The sequence below is a fragment of the Argentina anserina genome, chromosome 4 (assembly GCF_933775445.1).
Source record: "Argentina anserina chromosome 4, drPotAnse1.1, whole genome shotgun sequence".
Taxonomy (NCBI): domain Eukaryota; kingdom Viridiplantae; phylum Streptophyta; class Magnoliopsida; order Rosales; family Rosaceae; genus Argentina; species Argentina anserina.
Genome location: NC_065875.1, coordinates 21,905,182 through 21,926,418, shown reverse-complemented (window position 1 = coordinate 21,926,418; position 21,237 = coordinate 21,905,182). Strand labels below are relative to the sequence as shown.

The 21,237-nt window shown below is 39.6% G+C and overlaps 3 protein-coding genes across 5 annotated transcripts; 1 reads left to right on the top strand and 2 right to left on the bottom strand.

The window, feature by feature from the left end:
• The first annotated feature begins 437 nt into the window (after positions 1-437).
• Positions 438-2,234, top strand: LOC126791755 (2-phytyl-1,4-beta-naphthoquinone methyltransferase, chloroplastic). The gene is made up of 8 exons (XM_050518228.1): positions 438-639; positions 719-783; positions 886-976; positions 1,089-1,177; positions 1,285-1,418; positions 1,505-1,566; positions 1,677-1,776; positions 1,948-2,234. Exons 1-8 carry the CDS (start codon positions 505-507, stop codon positions 2,046-2,048), a joined length of 777 nt encoding a protein of 258 aa, XP_050374185.1. The 5' UTR covers positions 438-504; the 3' UTR covers positions 2,049-2,234.
• Positions 2,235-2,271: 37 nt separating this feature from the next.
• Positions 2,272-6,258, bottom strand: LOC126791723 (cysteine-rich receptor-like protein kinase 2). Of its 3 annotated transcripts, none has more exons than XM_050518189.1 (8): positions 6,075-6,258; positions 4,182-5,892; positions 3,977-4,090; positions 3,705-3,844; positions 3,405-3,615; positions 3,081-3,315; positions 2,851-3,001; positions 2,272-2,760 (listed from the first exon to the last, which is right to left on the bottom strand). In XM_050518189.1, exons 2-8 carry the CDS (start codon positions 4,927-4,929, stop codon positions 2,419-2,421), a joined length of 1,941 nt encoding a protein of 646 aa, XP_050374146.1. In that variant the 5' UTR covers positions 4,930-5,892; positions 6,075-6,258; the 3' UTR covers positions 2,272-2,418. The 3 variants fall into 3 exon arrangements, with proteins under 3 accessions (XP_050374146.1, XP_050374147.1, XP_050374148.1); XM_050518190.1 differs by having other exon boundaries at positions 4,182-4,990; XM_050518191.1 differs by lacking the exon at positions 6,075-6,258 and having other exon boundaries at positions 4,182-6,024.
• Positions 6,259-16,692: 10,434 nt separating this feature from the next.
• On the bottom strand, positions 16,693-19,548 carry LOC126791722 (cysteine-rich receptor-like protein kinase 3). Its single transcript, XM_050518188.1, has 7 exons — positions 18,702-19,548; positions 18,502-18,615; positions 18,275-18,414; positions 17,973-18,183; positions 17,631-17,865; positions 17,399-17,543; positions 16,693-17,292 (listed from the first exon to the last, which is right to left on the bottom strand). Exons 1-7 carry the CDS (start codon positions 19,471-19,473, stop codon positions 16,960-16,962), a joined length of 1,950 nt encoding a protein of 649 aa, XP_050374145.1. The 5' UTR covers positions 19,474-19,548; the 3' UTR covers positions 16,693-16,959.
• Positions 19,549-21,237: the final 1,689 nt, after the last annotated feature.

The window sequence follows — 21,237 nt, the reverse complement described above, 5'->3', positions numbered from 1 at the left end:
TTATTAATGTGATAGAGGATATCATGAACAGATTCTAGGCGTAAAAATTGATGGTGGAAATTTCGAACACCGTATCGATGAAAGCTATATCCGTACGGTGCAATTGTGAGATACTATGAAGCATCAACAAGCCTTCGAATTAAATTTTCATATGGTGATTTTTTTTGTAACATTTTTTTTAAAATAAATTTTTGTAAGAAGATGTTGATTTAATAACTAAAAATAAAAAGACGATTGATGATTTCTCTGGCTTCCTAAAGCAAAATCGACTCCAAAGTTTTTGTTACATGCAGCAAACATTATTGGCCTTGCTCTAGAAAACATCTAAAAGTGGGCTACCAAAAGTGCACACTCACATTGGGGCATTATAATTTCTCCGTTTCACTGGGTCACCGTGACCCGATAGCCTCACGGGTCTATTAATTCTTTATTTGAAAATCACGGGGGTCTATCTTTTGGTTCGTCAAATTTGCGCTCCTGCTTCAAAGCTGGAGAACAGCAGCAATGGCTTCGCTCCAGCTGAACCTTCCATTCTCCACCGGCCCATCTCTACCCGATTTCCGGTTCAGAAGCACTCCGATCCAATACTCCAGCGAACGACAGGCTCTCTTTAACCGCATTGCTCCTGTCTACGACAACGTACGGTTTCTCTCCTCTTCCTTCCTCTAGTTGTTCTTTGAAAACATCAACGTTGTTAAAAACATGTTTTGCACTGTAGTTAAATGACTTGCTGAGCTTGGGTCAGCACAGAATATGGAAAAGGATGGCTGTGTCATGGAGTGGGTAAAGTTCTAAACTTTATCTCAGTTTGTTCATTTTGTTCCAAGTTTTAAACTTTACCTGAGTTAATTTTTTTTGTTTGTGCTTGAATTTTGTGTTTGATAGTGCAAAGATGGGTGATAGTGTATTGGATTTGTGCTGTGGAAGTGGGGATATAGCGTTTCTGTTGTCTGAGAAAGTTGAGGTCAATGGCAAGGTTTGTTATGTGAATATGTGATGTACTGTTAAGTTACCACTTACCAGAGTTTAATTTGTTAAAGATGGTAACTTTGTTTGGGTCTGGAGTTAATGATGGTATTATTGGGCAGGTGATTGGTTTGGATTTTTCGAAGGAACAGTTATCAGTTGCATCTTCCCGGCAAAAGTTGAAGTCCAAAGCCTGCTACATGAACATAGAGTGAGCACTGGTAATTCTAGTGGTGAATCAGCCACAGTAAGCTTTGAAGTTCTATTCAGATCAATTGAATGACTATAATTGATAATGTTTTTGCATTTGCATACTAGGTGGGTTGAAAGTGATGCACTTGATTTGCCATTTCCTAATGATCGGTTTGATGCTATAATTATGGGTTACGGGCTACGCAATGTATTAGACAAACACAAGGCAATGCAGGAAATTTTTCGAGTTTTGAAAACAGGTTTTTTTTTTCTAGCCATTTCTCACTCCAATGGAACTGAAGGTTTTGGTTGTTTGCATTACCTAATTAGTCCTTGGGGTTTACAGGGTCAAGAGTGTCCATTCTTGATTTTAATAAGAGTGCCAATCCAGTAACTGCCTCATTTCAGGTACTTTTAACTTGATACATTAATCTGTCACCTTTTTTGTGCTCATTAAAAGTTTTATCATATATATTGAGTTGACGATTTAGACGCGCTGCATGTTTCTAATTCACTAGGAAATGATTATTGACAATGTTGTTGTCCCTGTGGCTTCTGGTTTTGGCCTTGAAGAGGATTACAAATACTTAAAGAGATCAATCAGGGAATTTTTGACAGGTAAGTTTCTCAGTCTTCTTTTATCAGCGAACTTTTACCAGACTTTCAGGCGTCTGCATCCAACATTGTTTCTTTTAGTTGAAGCTCTCTTTTCCCTTGGCATTTTGGCTTGTTTTATCAGTAGTTGAGTAGAGGAAAGGTACTTAGATTAAGAAATTCATGTGAATGCAGGGGAGGAATTGGAGAAGCTTGCTTTAGATGTAGGGTTTTCTGATGCAAGATATTATGAGATTGGTGGAGGCCTTATGGGAAACTTAGTAGCCACCCGCTAAAATTCATGATATCTTTTTGTGTTCTGTTTACAATTAAGCATGTGTTTTCATAAATAAGAAAGTTCTTGAGCTTCAAACTTCTTTTTTCACTTATCTTGTTTTGGTTGTACCAATATTTAAGACAATTACTAGTGTTCATTGTTACTTTGAAGAAATGAGGAAAAAATCTTAATATATTTGGAAATTAGAGGTCAACCATTCTCAATGTATGTACAAATCCTCGAATGCCATTTGCAGTGCATCAAAAATATGGCTTCATTACAAATATTGATCTCTATAAAATGCCTGCTAGAAGCCGAGCGAAGTGCTTGCAAGGTGTAAGCACTGCTGTAATGATGTTTGTGTGTAAACACTTCAACTGTTGTTGTCATCACCTGGGGTAGAAAGAACTGTGTGAAACAGTAGCAACAGAACCAGAACGATCTGCATTTAAGGGGTAACATGGGTTGTCGTATGTGTCATTTAGTTCCATGGTCTTTTCATCTATGAAAGGTGGATTGCTGGGTGCAGGAAGGTTATTCTCTTTCTTTGTTAGCATCTCCAGTGCCTTTGACATTGATGGTCGTAATGTAGGGATCTCTTGGGTGCATAGCAGTCCTATTTGTACTACTCTCAATATTTCATTCTTAACATTGTCATTGTTGTCATTCTGCAACATCAAATTTGGGTCGTATATTTTTTCCGCAGCCCCTGCTTGAAAATGCCTCCATGTCTGTTTGACCGAATTGCACATCAACAACAAAGTAAGAGGATGAAAGTACATAAGCTACTACTTAGTAAGAAATTATTTGTAAACTCTTACAATTGTAACTAGGCCGTCTGAGTATTCTGCTGATTTGCTTCTGTTATTCTGCCTCCCAGTTATGATTTCCATTATCAGTACCCCAAAACTGTAGACATCTGCCTTTTCTGTCAACTGGCCATGAGCTAGGTACTCTGGAGCCATATACCCCCTAAGTGTCCATAAAAGATATGAATTAGACTAAACCTACAACCTTCACTTTAAGATCCCAAATGTGTTAGCATACTTACAATGTTCCTGCAATAGCTGTGCTAATGTGACTCTTATCTTCCTCAAAAGACCTAGCTAACCCAAAATCTGCAATCTTAGCACGAAGGCGTGAATCCAAAAGGATGTTGCTGGCTTTTATGTCTCTGTGGATAATCCGTGTTTTAGAGTTGTCATGAAGATGGACTAAACCTTCTGCTGTTCCAGTAATGATCTTATATCTCTTCTCCCAGTTCAGTGTTTTACCTTTTGTATCATCTGGGGAAAGTGAAGATGTTGATTAAAGATCCAACATATAGAAAAGGACCCGCAAACTCATGCTTAAACATGAAAGTGAAGTAAATTACCGAAAATGAAGCGGTCAAGACTCTTGTTGGCTAGGTATTCATAGACAAGGAGGCTTTCAGGTCCTGAGCAACTGCAACCCAACAATCTAACCAAATTTTTGTGTTCCACGCTGCTTATAATGTTGATTTCATTATAGAAATCTGCTGCTCTATGCCTATTGTTAAAGAAAAGCCTCTTCACTGCAATCTCTCTCCCATCAGGCAAAGCTCCCTGCAAAGATGAAATTATCCATTTAGTTACTGCATTCCCAATACCATGATCTGTTCCGCTGCAAGAGAGGCATATGGAGAAAATCTAACCTTATAAACTGTTCCAAATCCTCCTTGTCCGAGCTTGTTATCATTTGCAAAAGATTCTGTGGCCTTGTCAATTGTAGAGTACTTGAAGTTTAAGCTACTGTCATTTAGGGTTTTCGCCATCTTTTCAGCATCATTGGAACCTAAAAAAAGAAGCCAAGGATCAATACATTACGACAACATATCAGGGATACTACTAGTTACTCATGAGTGAATGAGGATGGGGTTTGGGATAACCTTATCCATAATCAACTGTAAAAGAACATGCTAATTACCTCTTCTTCTCTTTTGTATGTATCTGTGTTTCCAGATATAGAATCCAATAACTCCTCCAACTGCTAAAACCACCAGGGAACTGACAACTGAGACCACTATCACAACTATGGTACCTGCAAAATTCATATATGCAAATGTGTGATCAAGCCAAACTTATTACTACAATTCATTCAGAAAAAAAAAACAGATTAGTAATTCATTTACCTCTAGAACTTCCACTTCCCAATTCCTCGTTGAGAAAATCTGTATCTGAATACCTCATGAAGCAGCCAGTGTTTAATGCCCTCCCCTCAGACCAAGGCAAGCAACCCAATATTGAGTCAGAAGCATTTTCCAAACATTGTTTGCAAGAACTCTCATTCAAACTCTTCCAACAATCACTCAGAACATAAACTGTTTCATTCGAATTCCCACTGACACCAACCTGAGCCCTTGCATACCCTCGGTTGCTCGGCGCAGATTGAACAATATTCATCACAGCCTGCCTAGCCGAAGCTTGAAACAACGAACTCTTTCTAGTCGTGTTCCCACACAAAGCCGTGTCATTTGGCCCTTTAAACTCCTCATAAAAGCTGTAATTCTCGGACCTCATGAAGCAACCATCAAAGAATATCCTACCACCATTATAAGGGTAGCATTTGGGTAGCACTGTGCGAGCCTCAGCGTAACACAGCGTGCAGTCTTGTAGAGAAAGATCTCCATAGCATTGAGCCAGGCCGTAGTTAATGTCAGGACCTGAACCAGTGACTGCCACCCCAAACCCAGAAGCTGTCATTTGCTCACTGATTTTTGCCATTGTAGCAACGAAATTTGGAACAAAGACGCTGGAGTTATGCTCAAGTTGGTTGCCACAGGTTATTTGGACTGTTTGTGTTCTTGGATCTGCCAGAGAAATTTCCAGCAGTAGCAGGGTGTTGATGAGAGCAATGAATAACTTGATGGAGTTCATCATTTCTGGTGATGAATGGAGACTTCGGTTAACTTGTCAGCTATCTCCAATTTATATGATGAGGCTGTTTGACGAGGAATAAGACATTTTTAGTGATGCTTGAACTAAATTGTTTATGGGGACAGGTGTAGGAGGACATTATTGGGTAGGCAGAGAGAATATGAAGAACCAAACCAGCAATTGCACAGTTTCAGACTTTCAGTATACAAATATAAAGTTAAAGCATCATTCTTGGATTCACTTGGACATTCTTTGCTCCAATCAAGTTTTGATCTTGAAGCATATAGCTTTGCTCAAATATTGGAAAAAGGGTAAATTGTTAGCATTCATATGTAGGCACCGGCTTTGAAGTTGGATCATGTGGTTGGTGGAATGTATAAATTCCAAAGTCACAAAGGGTTGACTAACTGGTTTTGTGGTTATGCATGCATAGAAATGGTTAAAGACCAGAGCTTTGATGTGGGTTCATATTGCATAATATTGTTAGTACAGCAAACAAATGCGAAGAGTTGTATGGGATTGGAAGTAAGGGGACATCTACATGTACGAGTGGTCTGCATCTAGAGTTCTAGAGGACGTCGACTATGAATGTGAAAACGAAGACTCCACACTGTGCGGTTAATTTAGTCTATTGATCTAAAAATGATTCAAGCCCCCCATAAAGATCCAACAATATGAGACCCCAGCATTCAATACCGAAACCATGAGGTCCTGCTCACCATTATCACCAACTTGTCAAGTATCTAGCTAAGTTAGGATGCAGGGTATCAAATTAAGGAAAAGAAATCGAAAGAGGCAGCTTCTACATGACTAATCTAGTTCTGTAACCACATATAGGTTGAAGACCTCCTCAAGCCTTCGAGTGCCGATCTTCGCTTGGGCCGTCTCGCGAAGATCTTCGATCCGCATCTACTCTCTCTTAGAGGATGAACCACGTCGGGTAGCTAGCCAGACTTGTAATACAGACTTCAGAGAAACAGACTAATTAGCCTAAATATATAAATTATTTTCATTTATGTAAGATTCTGTTCAATCCCAGAACATCATATATCATCGATAACTATGACCTTGATGGTGGATATATTTATCGTAATCACGGCTATCATATATGAAACTCAAAGGTCTATCTGAATGTATGAAACACTTACCTTCGGAGTTTTGTTTTTGCATTGGATTTGGTGGGACTATGATCGAGCTGATATGATCACGAGGTGAAGCAGTTTAAGCTATCTTCTGCATTTATCCGCTGTAGATGTTGTGAAAAGAAACCAGCAACTAATCGCTATAGAAACCGAGAGCGAAACAAGCAGCAGATATTGAAAATTGGAAGAGACATTGTTTGGAATGTACTAAATATGATTAGTCTCCTCTTTGTTCAACTTCAAAGCAAGACTAACTACCACTGATAAGAACAAGAAAGATACTGGAAACAACGGGGCGACCAGAAATCCAACATCATATGACAAACTGGGTGCGTTATTGACTTTGAAATTTGATAACTTGTGATTATGAAAGTTCTACCCGTGACTACTACGCAACAATGCAAGTAATTAGTATAGCTTAGCCAATTGACTGATCTTCATAAGGGATTAGGTGAAGTAGTACTGTATTGGTTTCACCCTCATAAGATCAAACGTTACTAAAAACATTTCCTAATTCAAGTGCGGAAAATTATATACTACAAAATATATGTGCATGTATATTATACAGGGCACAGTCCAGATCCTCAGTGATGGCTCCTCGTTCATTTGATAGGCCATCTGTGTTCATGTTAAGTATGATTTAAGAAATGCTTTATTATGCAGAAATTTTCACCGCCATTTGATAATGTTGAATCCCACCAGCTATTGTAATAACCCTAGATTTTCAAAAACAATGTGTGATTTGTTTTGAATTCTATTAAGTCGTGAAGTTGATTTTTACCGAATGTGATTGTTTGCGAGGTTTTGAAACGAAAAAACGGAAACGTTTTCGGAACGTTTATTAAGAAAAACGTTACGTTTCCGAACTAAATTATCGACTTTTATTCCGTCGCTCGGTTGCAAAAACTTCCTTCATGAAAGTTGTAGAGCTCGTCGTTACGAGTTCGTGGATATGTGACGCGTTCTAATCGGACGACGTACGTAAAAGTTATTAACGCCGGAAGTTAGTTTCCGATTTGGAAACTAATATAAATAGACATTTAGGGGATTAGGGTTTCCTTATTCAGAAACCCTCCCTCTCTCCTTTCGTTCGCCGCTCTCTCTCTCTCTCTCTCTCTCTCTCTCGGCCCGACCCTCCTTTCTCCCCCTTCGAATTCCCTCGCCGATCTGCCGCCCCCAGCCCATCGTGGCTAGCACCACCGCACCCTACAACCTCGCAAGCAACCCGAGCTAGCGGCGCTGCCTCGCCGCCGAGAGGCTTCACTCGTCCCCGAGCCTCCCTCTGCCTCGCCCCTTGCTCGCTGCCTCCAAGCTGCGGAGACCTTCACCGCCGCCCACTAGGATACCGCACGACCCTCAGCTGCCACCCGCAAGCACGCCGTGCTTCGTTTCCGCCGCCAAGAAGCCGGGTCGACTATTGAAGATCCAGCGAGGAGCTTGTCGACGATCTACCATTCCTGACGCGTTTAGAGCACTAATCTGGGTAAGAATACATTCAAATTGATGTTGTGATGTGTGTGGATGGATTGGGATTTGATTGTTGAAGATTTGGGGAAGAATCGGGGTGGAGGCGATTTGGAGACACCGCCGCTTTAGGCGGCGCGTGGGGAGGTCTGAGGTGGCGGAGGGGCTGCCTTGGACCGTAGGAGGATAGAGGGAAGGGAGAGGGTGGTTTTGGAGGCGGCGGTGGCGTGATACGCGCCGTGGTTAGCCTCGGCGCGTGGGCCCCACGCGCGGCCGCCGGAGGTGGCGCGTGTGCCACACGCGCCGCCACATGTGGAGGTGGGACAGTTTTGACAGAAGGGTATTTTGGTAATTTACTGTGTACGGTAAAAGTAAATGTAATTTTTATTTACTGCGGTAAATGTAATTAAGTTTTACCTACGGTAAATGTAATTATAAATTACTTTCAGTAATTGTAAAAAGTAATTTTGTAAAAAGGGTAATTTAGTAAATTTTATTTACTGAATTTGTATTTACTTTAAATCGTACGTATACGTACAGAAATACGTATATAATATTTATACGTACAGAAATACGTATATAATATTTATACGTACAGAAATACGTATTAATATTTATACGTACAGAAATACGTATTAATATTATACGTACAGAAATACGTATTAATATTTATACGTACAGATAATACGTATTTAATATTTATACGTACAGGAAATACGTATTTAATATTTATACGTACAGAAATACGTATTTAATATTTATACGTACAGAAATACGTATTAATGGAGTATTGTACAGTAACCGTGAATAGTGAACAGTGAACAGTAACTTCGTATAACCAAAATTGCTGAACAGTACCGTATATTACTGTTTTGGCATTTAAAGGTTTACGAAACGATTCTAAATTCTTTTCTTATTCTTTTAAGGTGATCGTTAAATCGAGGAAAGGAATTAGCATCGCGAATTGAGGAATTACGCTCAAGTCAATAAGGTGAGTAAAATCTCACTGAATTACGAATCTACCCTCGCGGTGATTCAACATTTTTGCAAGTGTGTTTATTTAATGAATTACAACATGTATATAACTTAGTGGACTACGTATATATATAGTATAATGGTAATAAATACATATATATATATATATAGTTCATTAAATTACATACTGTTATTAATTCATTAAAAATAGTCATTTCGGTGACAGAAAAATTGTGCATGTGTGATTTTAATGGTACGATATGATGTGAGATTATCGTACGTAATTTTTCAGGTGTTTATGAAATATGACATGTATATGATATAGTGGACTATGTATATATTGTATAAATGGTAAATAAATACAAATATATATAGTTTGCTATATAATATACTGTTATGATTTCTATTATGATATATTGTGAAAGTTTTAAAACGTACAATATGATGAGTGATTATTGTACATGTGATTTTATCACGGAAAATGTGAAATATTGTGATTTGTCTTCGGACGTGATGTGTGGTACAATATGATGTGAGATTATTGTACATGTGAGGCAAGTCGGAACCTAGCCTTTGGCCGGGCGAAAGTTACGATACAGTTAGAGCTCTAGTCTGTCTGCCTTAGTACTGCATGCGAGGTAACGGGTGGTTATCTGCTCATGGGTACTCGGTGTATTTTGGATGTTGGGTAGCGGGTGGCTATCCAATATCAACGGTGTATTACGAGAGGGGTAACAGATGTGTACCAGCGTTCTTGGTACCCGTATTATAAATGCATTGGGTAACCAGAAGGGTTACTTAATTTCCTCATGAGCGTTTTATTACATATTTCTTGGGTCAACCAGATGGGCTGACGAGTGACTCATGAGGGCATTTATATTTGTTGTTTTGTGATCTTTCGTATATTTTGATATGCGAATTATATTTTGATTTTACTCATACGAGCTGTAAAGCTTACCGGGTTTGTGTTTACAATCCCGGTGCACCAATTCGATGGTGTAGTGGATGACTCCGCAGGTGTAGATTAGCGGGAATTAACGGACCGCTCAGAGGACTTGAAGTGATTTACCTCCAGCCTGTGTGAGGATTTTGTGTGACTATTTTGCGAGAGATTGTGAGGATTATTACATTCCAACTTACGTAATGTAAATTATAAATTTGGGTTGTAATAATTGGTTTTCTGAGTTGTATTGATAACTCAGTGATGATCCGATGTGCACTTAAATGATTTCGATTTTATTGAGATTATTCTGTGTTTAACGACTTTAGAATTTTGAGTTTTTAAGCTCGAAATTTTGGGGTCGTTACAGTTGGTATCAGAGCCTAAGTGCGTATTTGGCGATTATCAATACCATCCAGGAGCGATGATCCGACTGCAGGCGGGCTCCCATCACATGCTCCTCGGTATAGATATGTTGTCGGGTACGCGAGAGTGTTAGGAGCCATACCTTATGGTTTGGTCCTGTAGAGAGTATTGTGACGATACTCCGATGATTCACCTTCTTCTGAAGTTTTATGATTGATATTGGTTGGATCTATTTTGTCGAATTCGAGACTTCACATGTATGACTGAGTGTTAATTGTTGAATGGTGATGAATTTGGAAAATGGTCGTGGACAGGGTCGAGGACGGACGATAGGTCGCGGCCGAGGTAGGGTTGCAGGCCGAGTCCGCAATGTGGAGAACCTTTACGAGGAGGCTGCTCCACGGGCAGAACAGGTTGACCGTGCTACTGTCGTTAGAGACGACGATAGTCATGTGTTAAGTTGATCAAGGACTTTAATCGTCTGTCAACGTCTTATTTCATAGAGGCCTGGATCATATGGTAGTGGACCACTGGATCGAGGACATCATAATCTACTTTGAGATGATTGAGTACCCTGAGAGAGAAGAAGATGATATCGACACTTATTAGTGATAGTTCGGTAGAAGAGATGGTAGGATTGACTCCTACATCTATGAGAAACTCTTTATGTGTCACTTCGCATTTGGAGTGTTCCTCGAATTGGAGACAATGAAAGGCTATCCTATTGTGATTGGGAGTAGAGAGTTCTCTGCTTATTTGATAGTGATTCCGGACCACACTATGATGTGATCTGAGGAATCGATTAGTTGAGGCCGCAGTACGCGGTGGTTGATTGTTTTGACATGGTGGGTTCTTTCGTAGACCCAGGGAACCAGAGTTTCGTGTCGCTGACTCGAGTCGGATAATGCCATGAGAGCTTGAGTCATAACATATGTTGTGTATGTGGATATGAAGTAGCTATCACAGACATAGTTGTGATGTCTGAGTAAAGTGAGACGTTTCCGGAGATACTGTGTTATAACACCTATAACGAAGACGACGTATGGATGAGACAAATGAATTCAAAGACTTAATTGACTGGTGCGATCGGTTTAGAGAGGCTACAATACTCTCTGAGTTTGACATGCGATCCAGATACTGGAATGCTAACATGTCTGAGTATATAGTTCCCTATCAGGGCAGAGAACTGTCGAGGAGTCTTGATAGAGAGCGTTGACCCTATGTTGAGGGATGTTCAGTGTTTAAATGTTAAGGACTAGATTTTAGTTATGCAACTAGTCTAAGTTGAAGCCTAACAAGGTTGAGATATTATGTTCAGGTAAGAGATGTGTAGACCATAGGTTGGAGGTGGTTAACGAAAATTTTAGTGACTAGCATCTCTAACGCTATTGGTAACAGAGTGGTGGGGCGTATGATACGTCCATAAAGTGGTAATACAATTATTGAATTGAGATTCACATTTTGTCGACGTGACATTCCAAACTTGTTTTGGTTCAACTATAGACAATTGATGTTACGCATTGTTCTTGGCTGAGCAAGAAATATAAGGTGATGGAGAAATCTCAATGTGGCGATATGAATTAATTATTCGCTAGATGAGCATTTAAATGAGAACGCTGATCTTTCAGGATTTATTTATTTTGGTGTTAGGGATTGGAACTTCACAATGCCACTGGTCCAAATGAGACGCAATGGCGGTGAAGTAACTCTATTGAAGGTAAGGTATGAGATGACCTTAGCTTATAGGTGTTTTGACGAATTTTTCGTGACAAGCACCTTCCAACCGGTAAAGAAATGGTTGAGAATCAAATTTTCTTTTCAAGTGCAAGTGGTGTTAGTATGGGGGGACTTAGATGCTCTTCTTCCCTCTGTGCATCAGATTATTATTGTTGGATAAGGCGAAGTTGACTGAAGTGTTCAACAAGGGATAATTCTACGATAAAGAGTAATCAATTATATTGATGTTTGCAGAGAAGTTATGTTGGCCGAATGTGTCGGCCATGAGAGTTCTTAATGAAAGTAAAGAAACAACTGTTTAGAGTGGTGGTGTAGCAACCATTTTTGGGTTGATTTTGAGGAGACAATAGACCCAATAACCAACTTCTGTTGTTGAATTAATTGCAGAATTTATTAGTACTACGACGGTGGGGGAAATAAATATGTTAGATGATGCCACTGGTGCATTTGTGTGGACCATATGTCTTGCATTTGAGGCATGTATGAACCAGGGGGTAAAGTATGTCTCAGTTGTGGTCGTGTTGGATTTCGCGCTGTAAAGTTCGCCTGATTTTCACGTTCCACCGATGTGAGATAATCACCTTCTTGTCTGAACCCCAAATTGTGGCATACCACTCATGGAAGCAAGAAGTTGTAATTAATTTTCGACGGTAAGTTTGGTGAGTATGATGGGATGCGTGATGTGTCGCTCTTGTGGTGGCGGTAGAGGTTCTCTACTGCCTTGTGCGTATATTAGTCGATTCTCTGGTGAAATTTTTGGAGAGTAATTCTTAATCCAAGGTGGTGTGCTGTGGTGGTTGTGAACTCGATGAGCTAAGATTTCCTTATCGTGTTACCAATACAAATAGGGTACTTGGGTGAGTATCATGCACGACAACTTTTTATGGTTACAATAAGATGATCTTGAAATGAGATTATTTTGTTGATTGGAAGGAATGGTAGGTTCGTTATTCTAGCGATGCATTGTGGTGAAGTCATGAAGTTATTGTCGTGATAAAGCATGTTTATTTGAAAACCACTATGTGTAATGTAAGTAGTAGGCATGTGTTAATCATTGATTTGACTCATGTTAGATGTTGAGAGTTTTGACCACGCTCAGTGGTAGGAGCTAACTCTTGACGTGAGGATAGTATGTCAAATCGCAAGAGAGTGGTGAACTAGACAAAAGAGGGCGTCGACGCCTCCATGCTGAAAACATCATTATGTTCGGGAGGATAATTATATTTGGAGTAGCTCACATGCGACTATTATTGTTAGGACATGTGACAAATTGTCTGATGGAGGAAGTTTGAGGTAACGGAAGATAGGTTGGGAGCTTGTATGCTGGATTTTAAGGTAGCTGTGAAATCATTGAGAATGATTGAGTTCGCCTACAACGACAGTTACCATTCCAGCATCGACATGGTACACTATGAGACACTTAAGGTAGACCATGTCGATCATCTATCTATTGGGCCAAAGTTGGGTGTAGTGAGATTTGACAAGAAAGAAAAGTTGGCCGAGGTATGTTGGGCCTTTGAGATTCTCGAGAAGGTGGGAAAACTAGCGTTGCCTACTAGCATGTCGGACGTTCACAATGTCGTCTACATTTCCATGTTGAGGAAGTATGATCCTGATGTGTCGCATATGTGATCGATCATAATACCATTGAGGTGAAGGAAAATACCATTTGTTGTCGAGCCGGTTCGTATTCTGGATAGATCCACAAAGAAGCTTCGGAGGAGAGAAGTTGAGCTAGTCAAGGTGCTGTGGAGTCACCATGATGAGGGTGATGCATCTTGGGAGCTAGAGTCAGACATGATGACCAGATATCCACAGTTATTTGTTGAGTGAGCTTGAATTTCGGGGCGAAATTCCTTTAAGGGGGATAGATTGTAATAACCCTAGATTTTCAAAAACAATGTGTGATTTGTTTTGAATTCTATTAAGTCGTGAAGTTGATTTTTATCGAATGTGATTGTTTGCGAGGTTTTGAAACGAAAAAACGGAAACGTTTTCGGAACGTTTATTAAGAAAAACGTTACGTTTCCGAACTAAATTATCGACTTTTATTCCGTCGCTCGGTTGCAAAAACTTCCTTCATGAAAGTTGTAGAGCTCGTCGTTACGAGTTCGTGGATATGTGACGCGTTCTAATCGGACGACGTACGTAAAAGTTATTAACGCCGGAAGTTAGTTTCCGATTTGGAAACTAATATAAATAGACATTTAGGGGATTAGGGTTTCCTTATTCAGAAACCCTCCCTCTCTCCTTTCGTTCGCCGCTCTCTCTCTCTCTCTCTCTCTCTCTCTCTCGGCCCGACCCTCCTTTCTCCCCCTTCGAATTCCCTCGCCGATCTGCCGCCCCCAGCCCATCGTGGCTAGCACCACCGCACCCTACAACCTCGCAAGCAACCCGAGCTAGCGGCGCTGCCTCGCCGCCGAGAGGCTTCACTCGTCCCCGAGCCTCCCTCTGCCTCGCCCCTTGCTCGCTGCCTCCAAGCTGCGGAGACGTTCACCGCCGCCCACTAGGATACCGCACGACCCTCAGCTGCCACCCGCAAGCACGCCGTGCTTCGTTTCCGCCGCCAAGAAGCCGGGTCGACTATTGAAGATCCAGCGAGGAGCTTGTCGACGATCTACCATTCCTGACGCGTTTAGAGCACTAATCTGGGTAAGAATACATTCAAATTGATGTTGTGATGTGTGTGGATGGATTGGGATTTGATTGTTGAAGATTTGGGGAAGAATCGGGGTGGAGGCGATTTGGAGACACCGCCGCTTTAGGCGGCGCGTGGGGAGGTCTGAGGTGGCGGAGGGGCTGCCTTGGACCGTAGGAGGATAGAGGGAAGGGAGAGGGTGGTTTTGGAGGCGGCGGTGGCGTGATACGCGCCGTGGTTAGCCTCGGCGCGTGGGCCCCACGCGCGGCCGCCGGAGGTGGCGCGTGTGCCACACGCGCCGCCACATGTGGAGGTGGGACAGTTTTGACAGAAGGGTATTTTGGTAATTTACTGTGTACGGTAAAAGTAAATGTAATTTTTATTTACTGCGGTAAATGTAATTAAGTTTTACCTACGGTAAATGTAATTATAAATTACTTTCAGTAATTGTAAAAAGTAATTTTGTAAAAAGGGTAATTTAGTAAATTTTATTTACTGAATTTGTATTTACTTTAAATCGTACGTATACGTACAGAAATACGTATATAATATTTATACGTACAGAAATACGTATATAATATTTATACGTACAGAAATACGTATTAATATTTATACGTACAGAAATACGTATTAATATTATACGTACAGAAATACGTATTAATATTTATACGTACAGATAATACGTATTTAATATTTATACGTACAGGAAATACGTATTTAATATTTATACGTACAGAAATACGTATATAATATTTATACGTACAGAAATACGTATTAATGGAGTATTGTACAGTAACCGTGAATAGTGAACAGTGAACAGTAACTTCGTATAACCAAAATTGCTGAACAGTACCGTATATTACTGTTTTGGCATTTAAAGGTTTACGAAACGATTCTAAATTCTTTTCTTATTCTTTTAAGGTGATCGTTAAATCGAGGAAAGGAATTAGCATCGCGAATTGAGGAATTACGCTCAAGTCAATAAGGTGAGTAAAATCTCACTGAATTACGAATCTACCCTCGCGGTGATTCAACATTTTTGCAAGTGTGTTTATTTAATGAATTACAACATGTATATAACTTAGTGGACTACGTATATATATAGTATAATGGTAATAAATACATATATATATATATAGTTCATTAAATTACATACTGTTATTAATTCATTAAAAATAGTCATTTCGGTGACAGAAAAATTGTGCATGTGTGATTTTAATGGTACGATATGATGTGAGATTATCGTACGTAATTTTTCAGGTGTTTATGAAATATGACATGTATATGATATAGTGGACTATGTATATATTGTATAAATGGTAAATAAATACAAATATATATAGTTTGCTATATAATATACTGTTATGATTTCTATTATGATATATTGTGAAAGTTTTAAAACGTACAATATGATGAGTGATTATTGTACATGTGATTTTATCACGGAAAATGTGAAATATTGTGATTTGTCTTCGGACGTGATGTGTGGTACAATATGATGTGAGATTATTGTACATGTGAGGCAAGTCGGAACCTAGCCTTTGGCCGGGCGAAAGTTACGATACAGTTAGAGCTCTAGTCTGTCTGCCTTAGTACTGCATGCGAGGTAACGGGTGGTTATCTGCTCATGGGTACTCGGTGTATTTTGGATGTTGGGTAGCGGGTGGCTATCCAATATCAACGGTGTATTACGAGAGGGGTAACAGATGTGTACCAGCGTTCTTGGTACCCGTATTATAAATGCATTGGGTAACCAGAAGGGTTACTTAATTTCCTCATGAGCGTTTTATTACATATTTCTTGGGTCAACCAGATGGGCTGACGAGTGACTCATGAGGGCATTTATATTTGTTGTTTTGTGATCTTTCGTATATTTTGATATGCGAATTATATTTTGATTTTACTCATACGAGCTGTAAAGCTTACCGGGTTTGTGTTTACAATCCCGGTGCACCAATTCGATGGTGTAGTGGATGACTCCGCAGGTGTAGATTAGCGGGAATTAACGGACCGCTCAGAGGACTTGAAGTGATTTACCTCCAGCCTGTGTGAGGATTTTGTGTGACTATTTTGCGAGAGATTGTGAGGATTATTACATTCCAACTTACGTAATGTAAATTATAAATTTGGGTTGTAATAATTGGTTTTCTGAGTTGTATTGATAACTCAGTGATGATCCGATGTGCACTTAAATGATTTCGATTTTATTGAGATTATTCTGTGTTTAACGACTTTAGAATTTTGAGTTTTTAAGCTCGAAATTTTGGGGTCGTTACAGCTATAATCAACTGTGAGCTAATTTGAGTTTCGTTTACACGAAAGCCACGCAATTCTTAACATGATACTCTTGAAATTTCTTTGCAATTTGCAATAAGAAAACGACCAATTGCTTTTGCTGACTGCTGACTGCAACTGTGTACGTATCTTTCAACAAAGTCAAATTCTTTGATCATTCGCCTACTTGAATTAATTGCTGATTTGATTAAGACAAAAGTATATACATGAAATTTTACTCTGAGAATATATACTGAAACATATTCACATAAAAGATACATGGTGTAGGCATATTTTTCCTGCCCTATCGAAAGTGTCTACAGAAAATTTGATATATCCTAATCCAGAATTTAACAAACTCAAAAGCTGCAGGGTTGTATCAGTCATCATCTGATTGTTGCAGCAAGTGCATTACTTGAGTTGAACCATCTCTTCCTCAAGAGTTTGGGGAGATAGAATTTAGAAACGATTGTTTTGATGCAGGTCCTATATGTAGCTCATCTAGGCTCAATCCAGCTTTGTGTCATACTATTCCTTTCAGAATGTGTGCGAGAATCGAGATGCAAATTAGAAGTCCCAGAAGTAGTACGTTTGCTGTATTCTGCACTACCGGTATTAAGAAATGGTGGTTGTGTAGGCTGAGGAATTTCAAGATTCTGATTAGTGAGCATTTTCACTACTAATGACATTGATGGTCGTAACTCTGCAGAGGCTTGTACACAAAGTAGTCCAACTTGAAGCAATTGAGATGCTTCAGAATTTATGAAGTTACCCACTAGAATTGGATCAACTGCATTGCATAGCTGATCTGTTCCATACAGGTCCCAAACCTGTATGATATGAAACCATAATCAAGCATAATCAAGGTTAAGGTATGCTAAACTGAACGTAGTCAGAAAAAATTGTAATGAAGCATGACTATGATATTTCACTTACCGTCTGTAGGATCGGAACAGAATTAGATGCAAAGCTATTGACCCTCTTTCCAGTTATGATTTCAATGACAAGAACACCAAAACTGTAAACGTCTGCCTTCTCTGTCAACTTGCCACGAGTGACATACTCAGGAGCCATGTAACCTCTAAAGAAGCAACTACATCATTTTCTCTACATTGTATAACAGCAAAGACATCTATGAAACAAAACAGAAGCAGTTGTTGGAACTTACAATGTGCCAGCAATGGCAGTACTAACGTGGGTTTTATTATCAGGAAACAATCTAGCAAGTCCAAAGTCTGCAATCTTTGGCATGAAGTCCTCATCAAGCAGAATATTACTCAACTTTATATCCCTATGAATAATTCTCACTTTGGATTCTTCATGAAGATAGGACAAGCCCTCAGCTGTCCCCAATATGATCTTATACCTCAGTTCCCAACTTAGTGGTTCAAGATCATGTTTCACTATAAATTAAAGAAAAAATTAGTGTCAAACTGATAATAAGTTAATGGACTGATGATGTAAACCAATATAGTCTTAATAAAAACATGACATAGGAAGAGATTATTACCACTAAAATAATCATGAAGGCTTTGATTTGGGACATACTCATAAACAAGAAGGCTTTCAGGGCCTGTAATGCTGCATCCCAATAGCTTAACAAGATTCCTGTGATGGATTCCACTGATCAGATTTACTTCATTGAAGAAATGATCCACCCATTGCCTTGTATTGAAGAACAACCTCTTTATGGCAACAACCTTTCCATCTGACAGAACTCCCTGCATTGACAATGGGATGATTCACCTAATCAAAATTCCACATAATGAATCATATAAGAGTAGGAAAGATATCACTGAAATGTAAACTTACTTTGTAAACGGAACCAGATCCTCCTTGTCCAAGCTTGTTAGAATCATGGAAGTAATTGGTGGCATTTTCCAGAACTTCATATGAATAATTGAGTCGGGACTTGTTCACAATGGACAACAGAGCACCGAATTGCTCTCTCTCTGAAAATAGAAGAAATGGTATCACTTCAAAGTTCCATGTTTAGAGACAGATGATACTACAATTAATTTCAAGGTAAGACCTTGTACCTTTCCTCCTCTTCAACGATTTCTTCCTTGTCAAGAAAGCAAAGGCGGAAACAGCTAGGACAAGAGCCAATGCAGCAGATGTTACAGCCAAAATCATAGCCAAGTCATGGCGTCCTGCAACAATTACACAATGAAATCACCATCCAGAAATTCAGAAACATAAAATAGGACTAACAAGATCAAATCTAGAACCAACCAACCTCCAACTCCTCCCCCATCATCCGTCTTAGTATTGTTGTAATAAAACTTCTGGGTCGAATACCTCAAGTAACAGCCTGCATTCAAAACCCTCCCTTCGTCTTTAGGAGGACACGACCCTATTCTAACGACCGCGTCACTCAAACACTTCTCACAAGCAAATCCATTAACTAATTCCCAACACTGAGCCAACCCATAAACCGTCACATTCTCCCGATCCATGGACCCAACAAAGAACCCATCATTCTTCGCAGCTTCCAAGCTCAAATTCCTCACCAACTCCAAAGCATTAGCTTTGAAAACTCTTTGATTCCCACCAAAACTTTCAGCCCCGCAGACACTCTTGTCTTCGGCGCTCAAGCTGTGGTTAAAGAAATCAAAGTTGTCGTACCGGAGATAACACCCGTCGTAGAAAAGCCTACCTCCAAGAGTGGCCTTCTGAAAAGGAAGGCACCTCAGAATCTGCGTCTTGCACTGAGCAAAGCAGAGGTTGCAGTCTATTTGGGAAAGATCTCTCATGCACTCGCCGAAAGCGTAGACGGTGGTGTTCCCGGTGCCGTTGACGACGGCAGCGTATTTTTGGCGGGAAATGAGAGGTGTCAGCGTGTCTAGGGCTGCCAGGAAGTTGGCTATGAAGGACTGTCTCTGTATGATCAAAGCGGTGTCGTTTGTGCATATCAGAGCTGCCTCAGTGGCTCGTGGATCAGCGATAGCGGAGTTGATGAGGACCAGAAACAGAGACAAAACGAGAAGAACAGGGGAGCAGTTGAACATTCTGAAGTTGCAGTCAAGCTTCTAAAGGCTTGATTGGTTCAATCTCTGTAGGTAATTATGGGTTGCTGGATATGATTAATTACTAGCATAGCTTAGATGATGATGGTGGTGGTGGTGGTGAGAACAGGGCCGGATGGACGAATGGTGGTTGGGTACTTGGGTTGACTCGGTTACGTACCCTGCAGGTAATTAATATAGTAGTGTGATAAGGGCAAAGATTTATTGATGATGATCGATGGGATGGGTTAGATACTTAGTTTTGCAGAGAAAGTCAAAGTAAAGCGTCAACGGCTGGGAGTGACGCCGTGACGGAGACGGAAGGTGTGAGCGTGTAAAGAATGATCAGGAAAACAGTAAGTAGAGCTTGCTGATTTGTTTGACCGGGAAAAATGGTGGGGAGGAGCCATGTGGGGGCTTTACTACTGTTAACTGTCACGCGGCGACTCGCCGTGGTGTGTGGAATGTACGACATGTCGTGGGTACTTGTGCGCTTGCAGTGAGACTAGGCTGAGCACTATGAGCAGGGACAATGCCACCAATACAAGGCCCATTAGCCCAAGTGCACTGGAAGCTCGTAGGGAGGAACAATTAATACATTTTTGTGACGTGCAGATAGAGAGAGAGAGATATATATATATATATATATATATATATATATATATATATATATATATATATATATATATATATATAGCCCTTCTTGGCTGCGGAGGTCCGCACCAAGATTTTGGTGCGGAGGTCCGCACCAAGATTTTGGTGCGGATTTCCATCTTTTTACCATTTTTTGATCGAATTTTTTCATCTCCACCGTTTAGTATCTAGATAATATTGTGTAGATCATCTCTGCACAATTTTAGCAAATTTGGTAATCGTTAAGGCCCTCAAAATTGCGTTTTTCGGTTAACAATATGAACGGTTCATGTTCGACAAAATTCGGTCCGTCCATTTGTTATTCGATTTTGAGAGCCTTAATGATCACCAAATTGGCTGCAATTTTGCAGAGATGATCTACACAATATTATCTAGATACTAGACGGTGAAGATGAGAAAATTCGATCAAAACGTGGTAAAAAAATGGAAATCCGCACCAAAACCATTGGTGCGGACCTCCGCATTTGAGAAAATCCGTATATATATATATATAGTTCCTATTGAGAGTGAAGTTCCAATTTTAGCACATTTTTTGGTCAATTTTTTTCACCATAAGCGATTCAATATTTAGGTATGCTATTTAAGATCATCTCTATAAAATTTCTTCTAATTCGGACATCGTTAATGTATTGAAATTAGATTAAATCAATGAATGAATTAAAAATGTTCAACGTGAACCGTTCGTGTAAATATCAATTTTGAAAACTCAAACCATTGTCAAATTAGATGAAATTTTGTAGAGATGATCTTGAATAGCATACCTAAATATTGAATCGCTTATGGTGAAAAAATTTGATCGAAAAATGTGTCAAAATTGGAACTTCACTCTGGATAAGGACTGTATATATATATATATACACACTATAAGCAATTCTATATTTATGTATGTTATTCAGGATTATCTCTACAAAATTTCATCTAATTTGACATAAGGAGGTCTTTATATATCAGAGCTTTTAAAGTAAGGAGGTATTTATCTTAGCTTAAGGTACGTATTTTTATTTTTGACCAATTTTTCGATCTAGTTTTCACATCTCCACCGTCAAATATCTAGGTAATAACGTATAGATCATCTCCACAAAATTTCAACCGATTCCATAACCGTTAAGTTAC